Raw genomic sequence first — 21979 nt, forward strand, 5'->3', positions numbered from 1 at the left:
AGGAGTTAAAACAAAGCACAAGCATCATTCAGTTTAAAAGGATGTACAGAAACACTTTTTTGAAAAACTATGAGAATGAAGAGAGGTGATTGAAGATGAGAAAGTATTGTATATGTATGTATAAATATAAATGTAAGTAGGAATAACTTGCATAGTGATTTTAAAGGACAATCATTGATAAAGTAAGGGGTGGGTATTAATAACCATTTGCTTCCTCCTACTCCCTTTCGGACACATATGATTTGTTATTATTATTAATATGAAGACTGTTTTTTTTTTTTTTTATGAATATACAGATATTACCATGAATGTGGATGGATACTGTATTTTAACAATGCGGTATTCTGTTTTTCACATTTGTTATTTTTTATTTGTTATTTTTTAATCTGTTCGAAATAAAGAATAAAGAAAGAAAGAAACGACATTGACACATCACGTGCAAATTATGAGAAACATTCGTCTTCCGTTCAGTTTGGTGCATTACTCCATAAAAAAATAACTGCATTTTGTGATTGCTATTAAAAGAGAGTGTGAATAACTGTATATGAGCTGGGAGACGAATGACTAATTTCTAATACTTAACACCCATATGAAAGACAACTCGCACTCTCGGCCAAGGGCAAACCAGCAATAAATTAGCCAGTAAAAGGAATCATATCTGCTTTTATGGCTACAGGCTCTTTTCATTGAGCAGCCCTGTCATAGCAGTGACCGTACACACATGTGAATTCCCTTTAGCAAATACCCACGCATGTTGAGCCAGAGTGTGACACATCCAAAAGTAAGAAATTGCAAATAGATTGCTGTGGTTTGTCCTCAAAATGGCATCTCTCTCAGAAAGTGGGTTTGGAATAGTTTCTATCTTCCAATATCGTTGACTGATACTGACAGTTGCATTGAAACGGACAACACATCTTCCCGTGCAAAACAAAACGTCAAAAAAGCTCATGAAGTCAATGTCACCGTGTTGTGTTTCTGAGTCTACAGCAGCAGCTCTCCCTCTGCTTTTCTCTTTGTTTGGAAATAATGTGGAAACTGTCATAATGACCAAGGCGTTGAAAGTGACAAATCATTGTTAACCTCAGGGTGGGTTAAGTATGAGGTGGGCGTTTGATGGGGTCTCATTTAGTTATTCGCGACACATATATATGAGGTGCCCGCCTATTCCACATATATAAAGGGGAGAACAATAGTGCAGCAACACAGAAATAAGCAACCACATGTTGGGTGTTATTAATCAGGATAACGACCAAATGGCCCCTTTACTTAAAGTCCTGTTGTTATGTGTTTACTTTGTCTAAGATAAATCATTGTTTACAGTCAGGGATCAATGGGAATACATGTCACCAGGTATGTGTTTTTCTGCAAAAGAAAACCTTCGCCTTCAGGCTATACTGGGCAAAACTGTTGGATGGTTGCCTGGTAACGACATAACTAATTGTGTGCTCTGGCTTTCACAGTAGAGCAATGTGTCTTATCCTGTGATCATCCTGCAAACCTTTTTCCTTTGCTGAAAAACATATTCAAATGGAAGAGTCCACAACTGCCTTTCAGATTTTAAATGAGCAGATTTGATTGCATGCCTTTGCATGATAACTTGTTGAAATGAAACGCTGCATTTGAACATGAATCGCACAAACCTGAAAAAAAATGCAGCATAACTTTTGTACAGCATCGCTCGAGTTTCAAAAGAGGGGTGAGCCACATATTTCCATTGGTGAGTTGGCAAAATTAAAGGACAGAGTAATTAACATGAATGATTGTTTCTAGACCTTTAGTTTGAACTGAGGTGATATTTGACTTTATGCAGCAGCTGATTGAAAGGACCTGTGGGACGGTTGGCAGCATAGCAGTAAATGTCGCAGATTCTTCACTTCCAAGATGGAGTACAGCCTGTAGCTGTAGTCCTAAATCCCACACCCCACACTTCTTTCCAGTTCTAATAGCCTTGTTGTTGTTTTTGTTGTTGCCAATTACTTTTACTCCTTGAATTTTTTTTATTTAATTAGATCAAAGGGTTTGATCCCCAAAAACAAATTCTAAAACTTTGTATATCCTAGTTATCAATATGCTTTAGATTATGAACAGCCAACACACTGAATGGTGCAGTCATCCATTAAAGACAGTTATATGCAAATATCTGTTTAATGAAATAAGTGACAACACTTTTAATTGATCCTAAAACTCCAACTGTATTGATATGTAGCACATTCAGTACAGCACCATTATGATTGTAACACTTTTCACTGCCAGGGACACCCGCATGACTTTCTCTAAAGGGATCAGAGTACCCGATCGTTTATATGTGTCCTGAAGCAGAAACTGTTCACTCCTAGACACTGACCGCTTTCTAACCTTCGGGCCAAGCTGCCATCCGAAGTTAGATAGTTAAAGGGGGAGTCTAATAACTGGAGTAGTATAAATAACTCCACTCTTCTCTATGGTTTCTGAACAAAAGAGTAGAGCTGGTAAGTTGTAAATGGGGTGCCCAGGTGGCATAGGGGCAGACAGAGGATCCTCCTGCTAGGCCTGGTGTTTCAATGAACTTGGTTTTATTTCTGTATGAAATACTTCCTTGTGTCTGCCTTAGTGACACTTGGACTGGTTGTCAGGTGTGTTAACTGGTGGGAGGGAATCTGGAGCAGAGAAAAGCTCTGTACTTCTCTCCCAATGGAACCCCTGTCAGGTCAGAAAAAGGGATTGGTGCCTCTGCATGTGTCAGGTGAATCACAAGGTAGTTCTACACCCTCCTAAATTCACCAGTATGAGCTTGCAGTGACAGGAACTGCTGCACACAGGAGGTCATTTGGTGACAACTAAATTGAAACTTGATTTATAGGCGGAGGTAACACATCAACCTTTTTTAGTCAAGTTTTAATGTTCAGCACTTGTAATTTCAACCAAGGTACTAGTTATCTCACAAGATCTTTTTTTGCCTGCAGGATATTTTGATGTCCAATATGTTTTGCTCTAAACACAATTTGTCATTGCTCCTTTGAAGTCTAACAAATAATTTACGAAAGTCTACAAAAAATGTCTTCAATGTATTGGTTGTAGGGCTTTTGTGCTTGGTAAACGTGTCTAATGACAATGTGGCATTATTGTAAATATAGCATGCCTATAAAATGTTTTTACACTCAATAAACACAGTTTATACTTGTTTTTTTCAAACTAAGTAATAGTCAAACAGATAAGTGTGTGATGGCATTCTAAAACTGTGTTAACACTGTATTTGTGTTTCTTTTCGCAGACTGGCAGGAAAGAGAAAGGGGACCCATTGAACTCTGCCATTGACAAGATGACCAAAAAGACCAGGGACCTGCGCAGACAGGTAAGTGCAAGTTTCATGCATCAACTCCATCTCCCATTAAACACTTTTATCTAACATGTTCTACCAAGGTGTATTTACCCATCTCTCATGGAATTCGGACAAAATTCAGTTTTATTTCCCTAATGATGACTCAATTATTATAACAGGTCACAAATATGTACGTGCAATTTTAAAGGCAAAAGAATGTCCTCTAGCTGGTCACCGTAGTTTTAGGAAATGTTTCTCAAACAGAAGTAAGTAGTGTATTTGTTGGGGACTATTTTCAGCAGCAGATTCTCTCTATGCTCTAATGGGCTATTACTAACCTGATGTGCCAGATGGCTCGTTACACAGAAGCTGTCATCGGAAACTGTTTGAAAAAGGGCAGGGAAAATACTCAATCACATCAACCAATCTGATCGCTGTTCACATTTTTCAGAAGCATTGCACATAGACATATCAATACAATAGGTATTGCAATTAATAAAAAATCACAATACTAGAAAAAAGGTAATTACCCTCCAAGCAACCCCAAGTACTGATGAATAAGTACAGGATTCATGCTGTGATATGCAACATCAGAACTCAAAGCATTATAGATTTATTTTTCATATTATGAAGGAAAATATTATCTATTTTTCCACTGTTAGATCTTGCAGATTATGAAAATTGTTTTAGACACCATGCTTGAAAAGAATATTATATGATGCCTGTTAAGCCCCAAGGTCCCCGCCGGCGGGGACCCTGGGTTTTTTCTTTTCAGGACACCGTGTCTCAGGGGATCTTAATATTTAAGAACCTATTAATGTATTATACCAGATTAATGGAAATAATCTCAGCTAACTGACGATATAAACCATTTTTACCAAAACAAAACAAAAGTCTCATAAGAAGCATCTAAATGACCCCTTAGCGAAAAATGCTAACGGACATTGGCACAGAATTCAATCTTGAATTCTGTGCCAATGTCCGTTAGCATTTTTCGCTAAGGGGTCATTTAGATGCTTCTTATGAGACTTTTGTTTTGTTTTGGTAAAAATGGTTTATATCGNATATTATAGGTCTCAGATATATACAAACATGTCTCTGAAGTGTTTGGCTCCAAATACCAAACAGATCATGCATTGTAGCATCCCATAAACGCCTCTGTTTCAGCCTTGTTTCAAAAGTGCTGATTCTGTGTCTTTTACTTTGGATTAAAATAAGGAGCCACTCCCCACGCCCCTCTGAGAGTTATTTGGTTAAAAAGAACACAATGGTACTCTAGGAGGAGATTCAGGTGATAAGGTGTGTGTGTGTGGGGGGGGGGTTACCTTGGTTGGTGATTGGCTAATCACTTATGACATCATAAAGTGGCCAAAATCTGATCAGCTCATTTTCAGACAGGTTTTTATAGAAATGGATCAGGACAAAAAGAGAGAATCTTTTTTCCTGAAACTTTCAGAGTCTCTTTACACAGAGGGGACACATGTTGATGTAGAAGAGACGTGAACAAGTGGATTTTGCATAGTAGGTGACCTTTAAACAGAGACAGACTAAATGTATGGGATGAAGAGTCAGAATGTGTCTCACCGGGAGACGCTTCGGTTATTGTCAATACGAGCCTTGAGATCTTCATTCTGCTGCTGTAGAACCTGCACCTTCTCCTCAAGGAACACGTTCTTTTGGGCCTGCTCAAAAGTAGAATACAACCACAGTGTAATCTTCATTCACTATACCGTCATGCGCATGAGTGTGTTGAGTTTTTCTGAGCCTACCACTTTCTCCAGGTCCGAGATCTTTTTCTCTTGCTGGTGGATCTGCTGGTTCTTCATTTCCACAACCTCCTTTAAGCTCTTTAGATCTTGCTGAATGTGTTGGTATGGAGCCAAAGCATCCTGTAACAGACAAACAAATCACAGGAATAAGATAAAGATGAAATGGTGTTTAGAAGTATTGCAGTGCCTTTGAATTTCCCAAAGCCTGTGGTGAACTCACAACTATCTGTTCGTCTGTGCTCCTCCTCAAAGCTTCCTCAAAGCGTTTGGCTTTGTTCTTCAGAGTTTCGTTTTGAAATGTGAGGGTATCCACCTGATCCTGAAAAAGCATCCAAACACAATAACAAACACGGCCTAGAATACAGCAACCAAAAAAAGAAAAACCCAGACAAACAAACCTGTAGAGCAAGCCGGAGTTTCTCAAAATCCTCCTCTAGAAGCATCTTCTGTTGCTCATGAGCTTTTCTTAAGTCTGCACAGATTCAGAATAATAAAAGAGATTCAACGTTTCAAGCAATGCTCACTCCTTTACAGAAAAGAAACGCAGTTAATTTGTTTCCTCCTTCCCCCATCTTGTGATTCTCTCTTCATTCTTAACTACACTTTATTTTGCTCTCAATATTATTATTATTATTTTTGTTTAAACGGGCTCTAAAATCTCACCTCTCATGGTGCGGGCGTGCTCCTCGTGCAACGTTGCCATGGTGATGTTATGCATGTCTCTGAGCTCTTGAACGGCTGCCTGGTGGTTGACAGTTATTTCCTCCACCTAAAACACACACGTACACTCACTGATCAGATTTCACGTCAAGGGTAAAAGAAAAGTCTCCCCCGTGATGCCTTTCTTTCTGTCACCTGTTCTTGTTGCTGAGTCCTCAGCTCCTCCATCTCCGAGCGATGCTCCTCCTTCAGGTGTTCGGCCTCGGCTGAGTGACCCTTCCTGAGCCCCTCCTCCACGGCGGCGAGCTCGGCCTCCTGCTGCAGCTGCAGCTCAGTCAGCTCTCGCTCAAACGCCTCCTCCAGTGCCGTCTTCTCCCGGTGGAGTCTCTCCCAGCGCGCTGAGTTGGACGCTGTGTAGGAAGCAGAGAATCTCTAATGATGTTTTCTTATGAGAGAGGGCAGAATGAAGCACTTCAACGGTACACAACTGACGACAAACTACTACTACTAAACAAGGTAATGTCACTTTCATTTAAAATGTGGGATTTAACAAGATTAAAATACAAGAATCAACATGATGTTAACCTAATTTATATTTTATTGATGGTAGCCATATAATTTATAAATCTCTTTAGAATAAACAAAGCAGAATTAAATTGGTAGTCTTTCAAACTCTGTCAAAACAAATCACCTGGTGTTAGTGATATTGGAAACACCTGTGTGGTTCTCATTTATTTAGTTAAATGTTGGTTTTCTTTTCACTCACCCATTTCCTCTCTGATCATTTTCATTTCCAAGGACAATTTTCTTTGATTTTCTTTTGTGGTTTTATTCTGAAAAAAAGGATAGACAACATGTTCACAAAGTGTACCATCTATGCAATTAATTCTGGAGAGTGGATGCTGTTGTTCCCCCCTTTTTGTTCTCTCTCTCTCTCTCTCTCTCCTCACTGCACAGGTGTTCCTGGTCTCCAATTTTCACCAGTTTAAAAAAAGAAAGGCTGGAGGAAAGGAGCTGTCTCTCTGTTGCCTGACACTGTAGTCATTTAGCCTTAGTTTTGGCTTTTTATTGTGTCATGTCTTTTTGTTTTGTTATGCAATTTCCTTTTAGTTTGGGGGGGGGGCGTTCTGTGTCCTACAGCCCAGGCTTCCGCCATCCTTTTGTTCTTTTTGGCCGGACAGACTTGTGTCATCTGAGTTGAATTAAATAATGTCAGAACAATCTTATTGTTGTAAACTCTCATCAGGTTTTGCATTTTAAATACATTTTTGCAGGTCACAACCTAAGGCACAAATGTTGTTTTTATGCAGTGGCCATAGCATATCCCAGATCCTCCATACAAAAAGACATGACTAAATAAACAGCGAAATCCTAAATTAAGGGTAAATAACTGCTGCAGTTTCAGGCAACAGAAAGACAGCTCCTTCCTTTTGTACTAGTAATCAGTGGAGATCAGGAACACCTGAGCAGAGCAGATCAGGTGTTCCTGCAGTGAGGAGAGAGAACAGAAAGTCAGTGATTAAAATAAATAAACTCGTGCATATACTGCCTTCTGTCGTCTAAGGCCATACAGTAGCTGTTGAGTCTGAGGAATACCAGCAGAGGGAGCTCAAACCTACACAGACCTGCACTTCAACCAATCCTGCCTCATATGAATCTGCATTGTGGGCTGGTGGTTGCATCAACCAGACAATGACCATAAAAAAGGCAGACAGTCGTTGGGATGTCTGGAAGCAGTGTTACAGTTATCACACCTTAGAGGCGTAATCCTTCCATTAGACACATAAAGCTGGATGAAACCAGCTCAGTGACATACTGAACTCTGGAGGACCCTTCCCACAGTCACTCTCCTTCATGGTGCCGCTCGTGGACCCTGCTGTGAATCTCAACTGACCTCATGTTAAATACTGCATGTGTTCATGTATGTTTGAGTATGTGTTTCCTGCGATCCGCTCTGAGGAAGACGAAAGGTTTAGGCACTAATGTTCATCTACATAGTTAACAGAGTCACATTCAGACCAGGTAATTAAGAGGTTCGATTTGAAGCGAAATAGAAACATTATTATGGTGATTATGATATCTACTTCCCACTGAGGAGTAATTTACCATTTTAGGCCAATAAATAATAAAATAAAATATGTGATTTCAAAACATTGCAGGTGCCACGGTTATTATGGTGTAAGACAATATTATTTTGTGTCTGTATTGTATCATTGAAGATGGCTACCTTGAGGCAGTAATGCTGAGTGGTGATGATGAAGGCTTCTAGACCCAAGGAAGTCTTCTTCAGTTCTTCTCTCAGAGCTCCCAGCTGCCTCTCCTGCTGCGCACAGCGTCCCTGCAGCCTCTGAACCTGAACGAAAATAATAAAGTAGAATTCAACGCTGCAAACGCCAAGTGGAGTTTCACATGTTCTCAGTTACTGACCTCCTCCCTTTCCTTTTCTTTTTCTCTCTCCTCTGCTTGTCTTTCTCTCTCTTTCTGTTGAGCCTCCTCTTTCTCTCTCTGCAGGCTCTCCTGCTGTTCCTGCTGCGGCCTGAGGGGGGCCACGCGGAGAGGGGACCCCGGGGGAGCTGACCCCCGCACGGCTGCTGCGGGCCGCTGCCCAGACTGGACTGTGGGGAGGGAAAAAACAAACATAGAAAATTGAATGAAGTAAGAAATCTGTCTGCAAGAGCATGTTGGGATTGTTTTTCTATTCAAATCAGATAATATATCTCCCATATGTCATGAATTAGTCATGTTCTAATTCTAAAATCTAACCAGCATCTAATAATTCAATTGATGGGCATTAAATCAGAGGACATTTGACCTGACCTATTGCTAATGACTGTTCTCACATGATAAATGATAGCAGGTTAATTGAATCTTTTCTACAGAGCAAGCCTTTGGGGTAATTCTCAGTCTGCTGTTCCTCATGATGGACCACCTACTCTTGTCATGAATGTGATCATTATCAAGCAATGATTGAGCTGCGGCGTGTAATAATGTATAGACACTGTTCATTATATACATGCAATGTTGCACTATTTGTATTGTAATTGTAGAAAAACATTAGCACATATAAGTAAAGGCCCTTAATGATGGAGGTCATTTAAAGGCTAGTCAAACACAAACACGTGAAAGCCATTTTCCTTCGGAGGGGGCCCCACCATTAAGCTGCAGTTGACATATAGGCGGGCCTATTCACCTCTGTGTGAGTCACCTTGTCATGTAGTGTGAGCACATATTATAGCCTGCGGAGACACAGAGCTTCACCCGGGTAGAGGAAATGATTTCAAAATGTACCGTCTGTTTGTTCACACAGACTGAAAACGAGCCTGTGTGTGTGAGAGTGTCTGCACACACAATATCAGAACCTCTGCAGCTCAGCATCACCTGCCTGAACCGTATCGTTCAGGCCTATTGAAGCATGAGGCGCGGTCTCCATGACAACGTGAGGCTGCGCTTGGGGTGCAGGGTCCCAGGTAATGAGTGAAAGATCGCTTAGAGGGAGAGGTTGGGGGATACTATGGGAGGAGCGCTATGGGCAACGGGTGGGGGGATACTATGGGAGGAGCGCTATGGGCAACGGGTGGGGGGATAATATGGGAGGAGCGCTATGGGCAACGGGTGAGTGGAGAGACAAAGAATTGAGTAATAAATGGGGGAGGTACCTGAAGGTATGTTGGTGGTTTAAAGCCATATTTATGGAAAAGAGAAGAGCTTAAAGTACACATACTTGCAAGTACATGCGTGAAGGTAAAACATAAAATGTGAGCATTTTGCAAAAAAAAATCATAACCACGAAAAGACATAAAAAAGATGCATTGTCATAAAACCAGGCTTGCTGTTTTTTAATGTGCTCAACTCCTACTATAAGCAACTGTTCCAATATTTCATCTTCATCAGTGTCTTTGCCTTAAAGCCACATTAGGATTCCCCGTCTTTGAGAACGACTTCTAAAAGTCTTATGCAAAAGATGTCACACACACACACACACACACACACACACACACACACACACACACACACACACACACACACACACACACACAGATCTGTATGTTCTACCTGAAAGGTTAGGGAGAGTTGAGTGAATACTAAATGAGTGTATGTGACTGAGTGCGAGGGCAGCATGCAGATAACAGACGGTTTGATGAAGGAGTATTAATGATGCGAGAAATAATGGGAAGAGGCGATGGCAGTCCCTGTGTGGAGGAGAGAGCAGTCTGTGTGTGTGTGTGTGTGTGTGTGTGTGTGTGTGTGTGTGTGTGTGTGTGTGTGTGTGTGTGTGTGTAGATGTGTCTGTTCCTGCAGGGTGTGGTTACAGGGTTATTCCTGTCAACACATGTCCCTCACACTGTCCAGATTAGCTTCAAGAAAGAGTGTCTAACTTTCAATCCCTATCAAATCTTCCTAAACAACAGTAAAAAACACAGTGCTGAGAGTCATAAGGAATACAATGTTTTTATGTTTGTGTGGGAGGAAAAAAGGTCCAGCAAAAGATACAGCAAAGAAGACTGAAAAGTAACAGCTAGAGAGAAAAGAGAGAGGTGACGCCTGAGGAGATGTGTTTCAACTCTTCAAGGAAAGATGGGGAGGCCCTCTACAATCGTGTAAGAAAGTGATTTTACCACTGCCGAGCCAAGAGGAATAAAGGTGCAGACTTCATGGACCAAAGTAAAGATATTTGAAATGGATGCAAGCTGCTTCTGGGTGTGGCTTCAGGAAAGGCTTGGGAAGATGGACAGGTGGACTGGAAGAACAGGATAAAACGCATGTGTGTGCATTTTGTTTGATATGCATTCCTTAAAGACTCACCCGGGGACTGAGGTTTGGGAGGAACCACCGCCAGCCTCTTTGGGGAGGAGGGGAGAGAACGAGTGACCTCTGAACTCCGCTGAAACTCCTTCCTGACAACTGTCAATCAAAGCCAGAACAGACGGCAAAGTAAATACAGCAGTGACATCTTAAAACGCTACCTTACATTTAACATGTTGTCAATCAAACTTCCACCGACACAAAATGCAGCAAACCAGCCATCATACCCCGCCATCTCCTTGCTCTCTTTTCAATTTCTTTTGCTGCTTTTTCCCCTCTCCTAACTTTTCCCAATCTTTCTGTTACTCTCCTGCTTTCATATTCAGCTATCTTCCCCCCCTGCTGCGTGGTATAACTATGTCCCCCGGGTCTCTGGGTCAAAGAGAAGTTGAGCATACTGGGGAAGATGTGTGCCCATCACATCCCTGCTCTCTATGACATTATACACTTTGCAGGAAAGACAGAGAAGGTGGGGTGTGTGGGAGTAGTGAAAATACCTGCAATTGAAGGAATGTGTTACCCAGGAGAGAGAAGCAGATGATAGTGAATAAAGAAAGGAGGTTTTAGAAGGTTAGCAGGGAATCTGTTGTGAAGCAGAGATGAGAGAAGGAGAGAGGCCTTGAAAAGGAACTAATTAGACCTATAATGGGAGAGAAGCCTCTGATCCTGAACAAATCCCCAAATAACCCTTGAGATATACTTTAGGCCTGCATAGACTGTGTTTCTGTGTGTGTCTTCACTCTTTACTGTGCATGTGTTACTGTGGTCTTGCTAACGTGGCTCTGAGTGTGACTCATTTCTGCCACCTAAACCCCAAAAGTACTGCTATGCCACCATACTGTTACTAAAACCCAGCAAGTGTCAACTGTCTCAAACGTTTTCTTGAATTGGTAGCGTACTTAAAACAAACACTTCTCCAGAATTCTTTTGGGCAATTTGTACTTGGGACTGAGTACAAAGATTTGAAGCTGGGGTAAACAAAACATAAATTAACATGACTTCCAGCCACTCTAAAACGTTAGTCTGTTACAGTAACCAAATGTGAATGAACAATATTTTCCTATCTATTTGTAACAATTATCTCAGCAGTACTGATGTAAACAACATACGGTAGTTTGTTAAAGGTGGGGTAGGTAAGTTTGAGAAACCGGCTCGAGATACACTTTTTGTTATATTCCATGGAATGCTCTTAACATCCCGATAGCAATGAATATCTTAAGTGCTTTGACAAAAAATCCATTAAAAAAAGTCATCTGTGGAAGCTGTAGTACTGTAAAAAGCATGACCAATCATCTGAGCCGGCCCGGCTAAAATAACTGGATGGCCTACCTGCCTGTCAGCCTTCCATCTCTGCACAAACTTATCTCGTGCCCTCATTGGTCATGTGCGCGTTCGTGTGTGTTGGAGGAGAGGCTCTGTAAGGAAGTGGCAGATTTTTTCCGGTTGTGTATTTTCAAATTCTAGCGCACTCGAGCTGGTTTCTCCAAAATTACCTGCCCCACCTTTAAGGGCTGATTAATAAAACAAGACTTATAGAACAAACATGGCACTCTAACCCCCCTTCCCCCAATCCTGTTGCCAATATTTGGCTAAACATGTGCCGTTTGTTCTTAATTTATTATGCCCTTTGCAAACAAAGAATAAACAGTAACAGATTATTTTTTGTGTGTCAGGGGCTCAACAGGACACACGTTTCTGTCAACTGATAGACGTGTGTGCACTTGTCTAACAAACTGTGTGAGATTGTGCTGTATTGAGAAAGACAAACAACAATGGAATATAAAGAAAATATCAAAGTAGTGTCTGTGCACCACTTGCAGGTTGACAGGGACTCCTCATGTATTTCCCCATCAATAATTTACAGCACATTTAATGTCAGCTCGGGCCTACGGATACACAATGTGAGAGAGATGTTCTCTACACTGTCTGCATACCCAGCGTGGGAAACACGTCGAGAACATCACAAGAATGATCTTCACACTGTTCTGCTGTCTAGAATCCATTTTGTTCTGTTTTTTTTCCCGATGTATTCAGCTCACACCGCAGCATAAAGCAGAGTTCTGTGTTTTTTATTCAATAAGCTGCTATACAAGTTTAAAGACATGAGATAACTGTGAGTGAGAGAAGTGTGATACTACAGGGCCTCTGGTGTTCATTTCCATGTGTGAAGAATCCATATGTGTGAAAAGCATCACTGCCTGTGCGCCTCCTCGAGCAGAATGTGTCGCCATCGTCTACCAGGACAGTTGTGACGCCACAAGATCATACAAATGAATTAACAGCAACATTATTGACTGTGGGTATAATCTGGTTAATGTGTAGTGCTCGTGTTTAATGGTACTTCTTTATAGATTTCATGAATAAATGGCCTAAATACAAAATGAAAGTCAATTCCACAATTTCATGTATCTAATGCAGTTCAACAGATTCTAAAAGTGATCTTGTAAGTGAAGTCAAGTGTTAACATGTTAAGTTAGTGCCTTGAAACATTTCCCAAAATGACTTTCAACAACCCCCCAAAAGCAGGGGCTTGTGCTCAGTTAGGTACTACACTGTATATTGAGGCAGAAAAGGGCGGGAAAATAAAGGTTTGTATTTGCAGGAAGAACACTGAATGCCTCTTCTGCCATGGATTTCTCACTATTCAGATATTTAACATTTGTATTTTTAACAATAACTAAGCATGTTTTTATTTGTTTTCCAAGTACCAACAATAAAACATTATGTTTAATATTTACTTTTTTGAGACTATGATTTATTATAAATGAATATTCCTTTGCGTCTGAATACCAGTACATGCATAATACATCATGTATGGTTTGCTGGATATTAAATAGTTTACCACATATGTGAAAACAGCATGTGACAAAAGGACACAATCTGTTGCTGGTGGGAAATGCTCTCTCTCTCTCAGATAGTATTTGCATAAAGGGGTGAGTTCCCTGCAAGTCCCCTGTATGATTACATTTCATTGTTCCTGCATGAACTTGGTATTCATTTATGTAAAAAAAAACTATGCTGACAAAATCTAAAAGTGTAGAAAATGTCTAACAAACAAACTATGGCATTATTTGAACCAAGAATCTAGCTTTATTCTGCTTCAAAGGTCTATTACCACACAAATATATAGTGATAAATAGTGAAATGTATACCCCACAGTATATATACGTCATAATGTTTTACAATTAATCGTTGGGTTGTACTGCCAAAACTCCACTTCACTCAGACTATTACCCTAATGTTGAACAGATGACTTGCAATATACACTTTTACATTTTTAAACACCATACATGACAGAAAGCCAAATTCATACCACCACTGTACCATCCTTGAGTTTTGACAATTTAAAATCTTTTAAAAGTATGTGTTTTTTAATAAATGTTTACATGGACTGCCCCTCCCTTAGGGGAATTCATCCACAAAAACACACTGGACGCTGCACTACGTCAGAAACCAGACAAACCATAGACGGACCACCTTTGGACAAAATGTCCTCTCCATTAAAGGCAGCTCATTGTGGAATAGCCTCCCAACTGAGATACGGGATTGTCCCACTCTCAATAGCTTTAAAGGTCAACTAAAATAATGGTTGAGAAACAAACAGACGTGCACTCACCGCTAAATGCACTTTAACACAGGGGTATCTCCTCTTATCTTTTCTTGCACTTTACATGTCATAGCTGCTATATTGTACTGCCATGTGGTAAATACTTGTGTATGCTGCTCATGCTCTTTTGCACTTTTTGCATATCATGTATTTTGTTTTTGCTATGTTTGTAAAATGTAATTTTCTTAAATGTTTTATGTGAGGGGCTGCGGATGGAAATGAGCTCAAAGCTAAATCTGGCACTGCTACGCTTGACACATTTGAATGTTTTAAGTGTTCATTACTGTGCATTGTCCCTGCCAAATAAACAATTAAATTAAATTAATTAATATATAAATGTTGTCACCTGTTGCTACCTCATCACTTTATATGTTCACTTACTCTTTAGAATGCTGCTACTTATTTCCATGAATGTGTCTTCATCTTAATTTCTTTATGAACGTGTGTTTGCCTCTCTCTGTCATATTGCACTTTCCATTTGCTGTAACGCTGTGGGATGAATAAAGGACCTCTGATTCTGATTCTGACTGACCTCCAGGGGAGCTTCTTGGCGGGGCGGGCAGGAAGCGTCGGGGCAGGGCGGGGGTGGAGGGCGGCTGCAGGCTCTGGCTGCGACACGGGACCCCCCTCTGGTGGTCTGTGGACGGAGGGCTGGTGGTCACTCTGTGGAAGGGGGGCTCCTCGCTCACACTCAGACCTGGAATACAGAAAATAATTGTTGATATCCTCTATCATTTAGATATCAGTGTATATCTTCAGAGCTTATGTTCTGATTCTCTTTATCTGAATGGTCTCTCACTCATTTTCACATGTTTTTTGGGCAGTATCACAGGGCGGTGTGATGTCTGAAGTTAGGTCTACTTGTCTGATAAATGGTTTGTAACCTCTTGGTCTCTCTGCTGCTGCTCTCAATCTTCCTTTCGTTAACCTCAAGCAGCACACAAACACACAGTCATACACACATGTTTACCCACACAATGCTTCTGCACACACAAACAAGGTAGTATGCAATGCACTCACACAGAGGCACACTGCTCATCGCTCATCGTGCAGCTATAATCTATTTAATGACCAGCAGATAGTTTACACAATTGCAGGCACACACTCTCGCACACTGCGTATATCCTGCTCATCTCCGCCCGATCAATAGGGACTCAACAGATTGCCTGCACTTCTCCACCTCAGTCGTGTGACAGCAGGGGATGAACACATTTATTGTAAAGCTGCTTGTAAGAAGCAATGAGATTGGTGATTGAGCCGTGTAGCACAACCCCTCCACATCCACAGATATCAGTACACTTAAGAGGAAGGAATGGCATCGTGAAAACGTAGATATCAACAGTCTCTTTTGGCCTGCATTGTCTTAAGTCCATGAGGCGCTGAGGATTAGAAGAGAGCTGCGCAGCGGGGAGCCTCATTTATTCAGAGCAGCTTTGCAAGCTTTGGTGTGAATTTCTTCCGTGACCGGATCTACCTTTCTCCCTGAGCATAAACAAAGAGCAGGCACACTAAACACACATTTATAACCACGCTCTTTCATTTGCTGCATTGTACCAATATTGCTGTAAATAGAGAGTGGTGTGACATTGACTCATTAGGTTGCTATCAAAGAATAAGTGCTCCCACTGCAGAACTGAGAAACCCTGTGCCGCATTTCTGCTGCATGGCACGCCTCTACTCAACTTTATTGGCTCTTTTTTGGTTATCCATTTGTAGAATTGCCAAACAAGCAAAGAGAAAACTAGAAGGTGCAGTAAAAAAAACACCTTTTTTTTTAAGAATGCACATATTCAGTGCTCATTAACACAGTTGGCTTTTTCTTGATAAATGATATATGTAAGATGAATGGTACACACTGCAAATGTAGCCCAGCAGCAAGCAGAAGTGGTCAGGGAGAGCCAGGTATTGAACTACCAAGTATGCAATCAGTGGAGAGTGTGCTCCATCTCCTGAGCCACAGGAGGGGTTTGATTGTTGGGAATAATGATGTGCCTGAATCAACTGATGATTAAAATGATCAATAGGGTTTGCATGTTTGTGCAAAGTGATAGCCAAAATATTTCAGAATGCATAATAATTGGAGCATCGCGATAACAGCTCATAGGGTTAAAAATAGCAGCAGCATAGCAGAGCACTGTACTGTACACAACAAGACATTGATTGTGATTTGAGACTCATTTGTGTTGTAAGCCATTGAGCAGTTGAGCAGTCCAGAGTATTTCTAAAACCAAATCATGCGCATAAACATAGAATATACACCATCTTGAAGTAAAAAAGGTTGGGTTACTAATTTGGATTACAATATTTGTTTATGTACCATGGTAAACATTTGCCAGATAGATAGATAGGTAGATGGATAGATGGATGGATAGATGGATAGATGGATAGATGGATAGATAGATAGATAGATAGATAGATAGATAGATAGATAGATAGATAGATAGATAGATAGATTGATAGATAGATTGAGAGATAGATAGATAGATAGATAGATAGATAGATAGATAGATAGATAGATAGATAGATAGATAGATAGATAGATAGATAGATAGATAGATAGATAGATAGATGGATAGATAGATAGATAGATAGATAGATAGATAGATAGATAGATAGAGAGATAGATAGATGGATAGATAGATAGATAGATAGATAGATTAGATAGACTTTATTAATCCCGAATTGGGAAATTATTTTGTTACAGGCATTAAAATACTTAAATGTGGAAAAGAGTTAACAATTAAAAATAAGATGAAAGTGAAAAATAGTATAAACAAACATAAACAATATAAACAGTATACACAATTCTAGATATATTGTTTGTATTTTTTGTTTATACTATTTTTCATTTTATTTTTAATTCCCGTATGATATTTTATAAATCATACATGTTATGGTAATACATATGAAAATCAAATATTCTGGAAATGTGCAAAAAAACATATAATACTTATCTGCAATTTAATCTGTGTACAATAAAGTGTCTCTTGTGGATTTAGGGGATGCACAAGGAGTGGTTGCTTTAGATGTTCCTCAATGTAAGAAACAAAAAAGCTATTTAAATTGGCTGTTAAAAGATACCCCCTCATGTTGCTGCCTCACCGTATAACAGCCATGCATGTTACATTCCCAGAAGCTTCATTAGTAGACCCAGAGCTCCAGCGGGCTTTGATTAGTGAGGATGCTCTCAGTATATTCCCTCCTCGTGAACCAGTCCAGGTTACGGGCAGAGTGTCCAGGGCAGATTCTGGACAGAGTACTGTGCTATGACTGAGCTCCTCAATTACTGCTGTCAACATCAACACTTAGATTAGATTACTTTATTGTCATTACAAAAATGCAAGCACTGTGTAACGAAATTAAGGAGGGTCTAACCAGAAGCAAAACAGTCAGTTATATACACAATTATCAGAAGTATGTACGAAATAAATGATACGAAAAATAAAGGTAAATAGATGGGAAATGTATAAATAAGAATAAATACACAGATAATAATAAATACAGTGAATACAGAATTGCGCTTCAGCACAGCACACCACAACAACTAGGCAGTATGGGACAGCGTGGGGTTCATTGTCAGCAGTCTGACTGCTGAAGGGAAGAAGCTGTGCGTAGTCCTGGTTTGTTCTACCCACTGGTTACAGTCGTAGAGATGCCTTTTATTTTTTTTCGAAATTAGAAAAAAAAACTCAAATGCTTTGACTGGTGCCTCGTCTCTGAGTTGACCCAAATCTATTTGCTGGTTGATATGAACTGAGATGCGCTCATTAGTCATAGTTCAAGTATGTACCAAACAAATTCCCAGAGCAGCGAGACGAAGAGTAAACGATGGCGTTGGGCAGTCAGACAGACTAAATTGAGGAATGCTATGAATGATAAACAGAAGAGCGTTATTCAGTGTTAGAGAAAGGGAGAAAAGGGGATGTTTTTCATTAACGGTAAAAGCTAGCTGATATGCATCACTGATTGGCAAAATGCCAGCCGGTAATGGAAGAGCAGGATAGGAAGAGGGAAGGAAGAGGCTGGCTGTTTGGAATCAGTGTGAAGAATATAACAGAGAGGAGCCTGTGGCAAACTAAGCGTATTATAAAGACGGATTGAAAAACAGAACATATTAAAAAGGGACCGGGAGCTGTAGGAGAATCAGCTGAGGACAAAGACAGCAGGTTTCTCAGCTCAGTCGGAGGCCATATTGGAGCAGATGCACCTCACAGCAAAACCAATGCAGGTAGAATAATGCTGACTCTTATATCTGGGTCCTATACAGCGACGAGAGAGGGAAAAGATAAGTGTATGTGCATCCTTAGAGTTTCACTGGGAGTATATTAGAAAATGGCAATGTTTTTAAACATCACTTACATGAGTACCAGTTATAATTTGGTTTAAAAATAGCAAAATAAAGGCCTTTCAATTTCATTTTACTGTAGCATGGACCACTCTGCTTGTCAGCTAAATCAGCAAGTTCACATTCTGCAGATAAACACTTCTGCTGTCCTAAAGGAATTGATCATGCTGTAATTCATCCAGGTGGCAAACACAAAAGCATGACCACTTTAAAACTGGAGGTACTGCACAGACTGCAGTGCTGACATGTCAAGGAAATAACTCTTATTTCTCAGAAACACGAAGCCCCTGGGAAATAATGGTGTACTTTCTTTTGCACTGCATGCTTAAAAAACAGCAGCATCTGGTATAAATGGACTTATTGGGATATTTCATTATATCTAAGTATTATTTTAACTGTTTGTTTAAGGACACAACTGAAACAACTGAAATCATCTCATCCCACAGAGACACATTTCATATTTCTTTGAAGGAATATGAAAGCTTTTTGAAATAATGATATCATTTCGGTTGATTTTGAGGTCTAACTCTGAGTGTCTGTTTAATTAGTCCTCACAGACAGATGTCAGCTCCATTCAGCGCTGTTAAATAAAGGACACATTGTGTGTAATTAAAATTGAAGTTTGCCTTCATCACAGCCTACAATTAGTCCTGCTTATTAATCGTTGCTTCCTGTCATTCTTTTAAAGCTGCTTTAACTGTCTACCTGTCACTCTTGATACATCAATCATAATGTGCAGTAACTCGTTCCCTTATAATCCTGTCTTTTTTTTAAATTAAATTTATATACTCATCATGTAGATTAAAGTTTCTTGCCGTCATGACTCATGAGAGGAATATGGACATCTATAGTGGTGTGTGTGAAAGTCAAGGTTAAAGCCGTATATATAAAGCAATAAACAATGGCCGTGCAGAGACCTGGGTTGCAGCCGGCGAGATATATTAGATATACTGGAGCTCACAGCAACATCCAAAGGCCTCCTGTCCTCTGTCAGGACCCAGATGTCAGGAGATTAAAGGGTCAGTCCAACCAAAAGGGACACATAGAGTATTTCTCTTCTTATGGTCAATAAGAGGTTGATGTAGACTAGTATGAAGAGGCATTGCAAGTATGACATAAATCACATGACTTTTTCCCTTACAATTGTATTTTAGGATTTATTGTATAATCTCACAAGCTTGGAGATTAAGAAGATCCAATATCACTTCCTAAAATCTGCTGTGCACAATAACAGTATATCCTAAACAACAAAAGGCTTAGAGCAAGGGAAAAAGCCACAAAAGGATAAAGCCAGATCAGGAAAGAATGGAGGATTTATGGGTAAGAAGAGTGACCTTCTTTTAACTGGGTTCAAACCCCAAAAGAGAGCCACGGCTACTCCGGCTGAAGTGTTATTAAACGAGCCACTGGGGGCCAGTTTTACGTACAGCAGGCTACAAAGAAGCTCACACAAACATGACCCTAGCAAGTTATATGAAAGTTATTGTAGGAGTCAAGAGGAGGTTGAGTTTGAGGGTTATGATCCAGTTTGATGAGCTGCGTGAAATCTGAAATTGAACGAACGTGGATGCTGTTTGAGGAAAGTAAAAAAAGAAAAAAAGAATCACAACAAAAGGCTTTTTTAACAATAAAATTCCCAATCGTTTGTATACATGTTAATCAGATGTTTAAGCTCCTGTATTCACATACATCATAGTTGTAGTAGTTTATCAAGTTTCAAATCATGCTTTAAACTATTATAAAACAGAAAATCAAGAAATACGAAAGAATCAGAAGACCAGTGTGAAATAGTTAACAAAACAAGATTTAGCACACACACTTCTATGAGGAGTACACAGTACCAAAATAAGGGAATTACATTACATTACATGTCACTTGTTAGACACTTTTATCCAAAGCGGCTTCCATACTCAATACTGTGGCCAATCCCCACAGGAGCAATTTGGGGCAATTCAACGGCATGCTGACTGCAGTGGGGTTTGAACCTGTGCTCCCCTGATCCGAACACCAACACACAACCCACTGCACCACACGCCTCCCCATCATCTATATATCATTATAGAACATAAAATGGGGACATGCAAAAATTAAAAGGGGCCCTGTCTTATTCAAATTAGGCGACGGTCCTCTCAGATACACCTCTAATCTGAGAGTGAAAGGTTTGTTGGAGCTGGTGGATTCCACTCGATCATTCCCAACGCTTGTGTCGGCCTGGACCATCAGTTAAGCTCATAAACAGTGGTTAACACGGGGCTTGATAAAATCCTGGGAAGTTATCAGCTAATGAACGGGCCCATTGAGCCCCTCCTCACTGTCACTGCGCTGCTGCTTCAATGAGCCTCTGCCATGTTAGCTTTCCTCTCCTCAGCTGCATAATGGCAGCCATATCTAATTGGCCAATCTAATTTGCTGCTCTACTAGTGTGTGCTTGTGTGTGAGTGTGTGTATGTCCACGTTTTGAAATATCTGTGTGCGCGCATGCACCATAGAAACCATCTGCTCACAGTGAGCTAGCATGAGTCACAGACCAGATCCAAGCCAAGGCATCCTGGGTATGGCATCCTCTCTCCTCCCCGCGCCAATCCCTGCATGCATCTCTCTTTCCGCTCTTTTCTCTTATACATTCTGCCTTCCTCGCTCCCCTCTGCTCATTTGGTTTCATTGAGTTTTCTCTTATCACCACATTAGCTCTTCTGCTCCCGTCTGCTCGCTTTTCCTTTCCGTTCATTTGATTTCCAGCCAAAGAGAAGACAGATAGAGGTGATGATGCTCTAATAATAAAGTTTGTTTTGCAGATTGAGTTTCCATCTTAGAGTCAGCGTGGCTCAAAGGCACAGCTTCCTCCTCCCAGCGATGTAATGGAGTGTGTCAATCACAGTGGAATTAACAACGTATCCCTATAGGTTTTCTACAAGCATGGATGCTCTGTCTCTAACACACACATCCCCGAAACACCATAGGGGATGTCAGCAACTGGGCTAAAGGGGGATTGGGTTAATGGCTAATCAATGTCAAATAGAGTAACCTTTCGCCCCCCCAGAAGCTAGACAAACACACACATAATTGGATGCAAACTCATATGCAAACAAGCGATAAGAATCAATCAAGGCCAGAGCCGTTAAGCACAATGTCACCTTGGTTACATGGAGGTGTGAAGATTGTGTCTTTTTCCATGATTTTCCCCCCGTCCAATAATAATAGTTTACATTAAAAACAACATTTTTGAAAATCCTTATTAAATAAAAATAGCATATCAGATGTATTTTTTAAATTAAATAAATATGTTTCTTATCTCTGGATACATTTACCAAATTAAATTCCTATTTGATTAAAATCTATAGCATCATTTAGAATCTGTTTCTGATTGGGTTCAATCCAAACATGGGGTTTTAAGCATTGGAAATCAATAACTACTTTCCACCTCTGAAATAGTCCCGATAAGTTATACAATCGACCAACCCAGTCTCACGGCATTTCGTGTTACAGTCACGAAATTA

General features: G+C 40.3%; 1 protein-coding gene across 2 annotated transcripts in view; it reads right to left on the minus strand.

Moving 5' to 3' along the window:
- Positions 1-4800: 4800 nt before the first annotated feature.
- LOC104949575 (microtubule-associated tumor suppressor candidate 2-like) overlaps positions 4801-21979 on the minus strand; it is a 40520-nt gene continuing 23341 nt past the window's right edge. The window contains exons 3-13 of one of the 2 annotated variants that reach the window (XM_010775963.1): positions 14670-14834; positions 10531-10629; positions 8155-8342; positions 7955-8080; positions 6494-6560; positions 5923-6137; positions 5731-5836; positions 5466-5539; positions 5288-5386; positions 5068-5187; positions 4801-4980 (exon numbers count right to left, since the gene is read on the minus strand). In XM_010775963.1, the coding sequence (XP_010774265.1) occupies positions 4879-4980; positions 5068-5187; positions 5288-5386; positions 5466-5539; positions 5731-5836; positions 5923-6137; positions 6494-6560; positions 7955-8080; positions 8155-8342; positions 10531-10629; positions 14670-14834 (1361 nt within the window). In that variant the 3' untranslated portion in view covers positions 4801-4878. Of the gene's footprint in view, positions 4984-5067; positions 5188-5287; positions 5387-5465; positions 5540-5730; positions 5837-5922; positions 6138-6493; positions 6561-7954; positions 8081-8154; positions 8343-10530; positions 10630-14669; positions 14835-21979 lie in introns of both variants that reach the window. The other variant, XM_010775957.1, reaches the window with a different exon arrangement.

This window comes from Notothenia coriiceps, unplaced genomic scaffold (assembly GCF_000735185.1).
Source record: "Notothenia coriiceps isolate Sejong01 unplaced genomic scaffold, NC01 NC01_scaffold00000339, whole genome shotgun sequence".
NCBI lineage: Eukaryota > Metazoa > Chordata > Actinopteri > Perciformes > Nototheniidae > Notothenia > Notothenia coriiceps.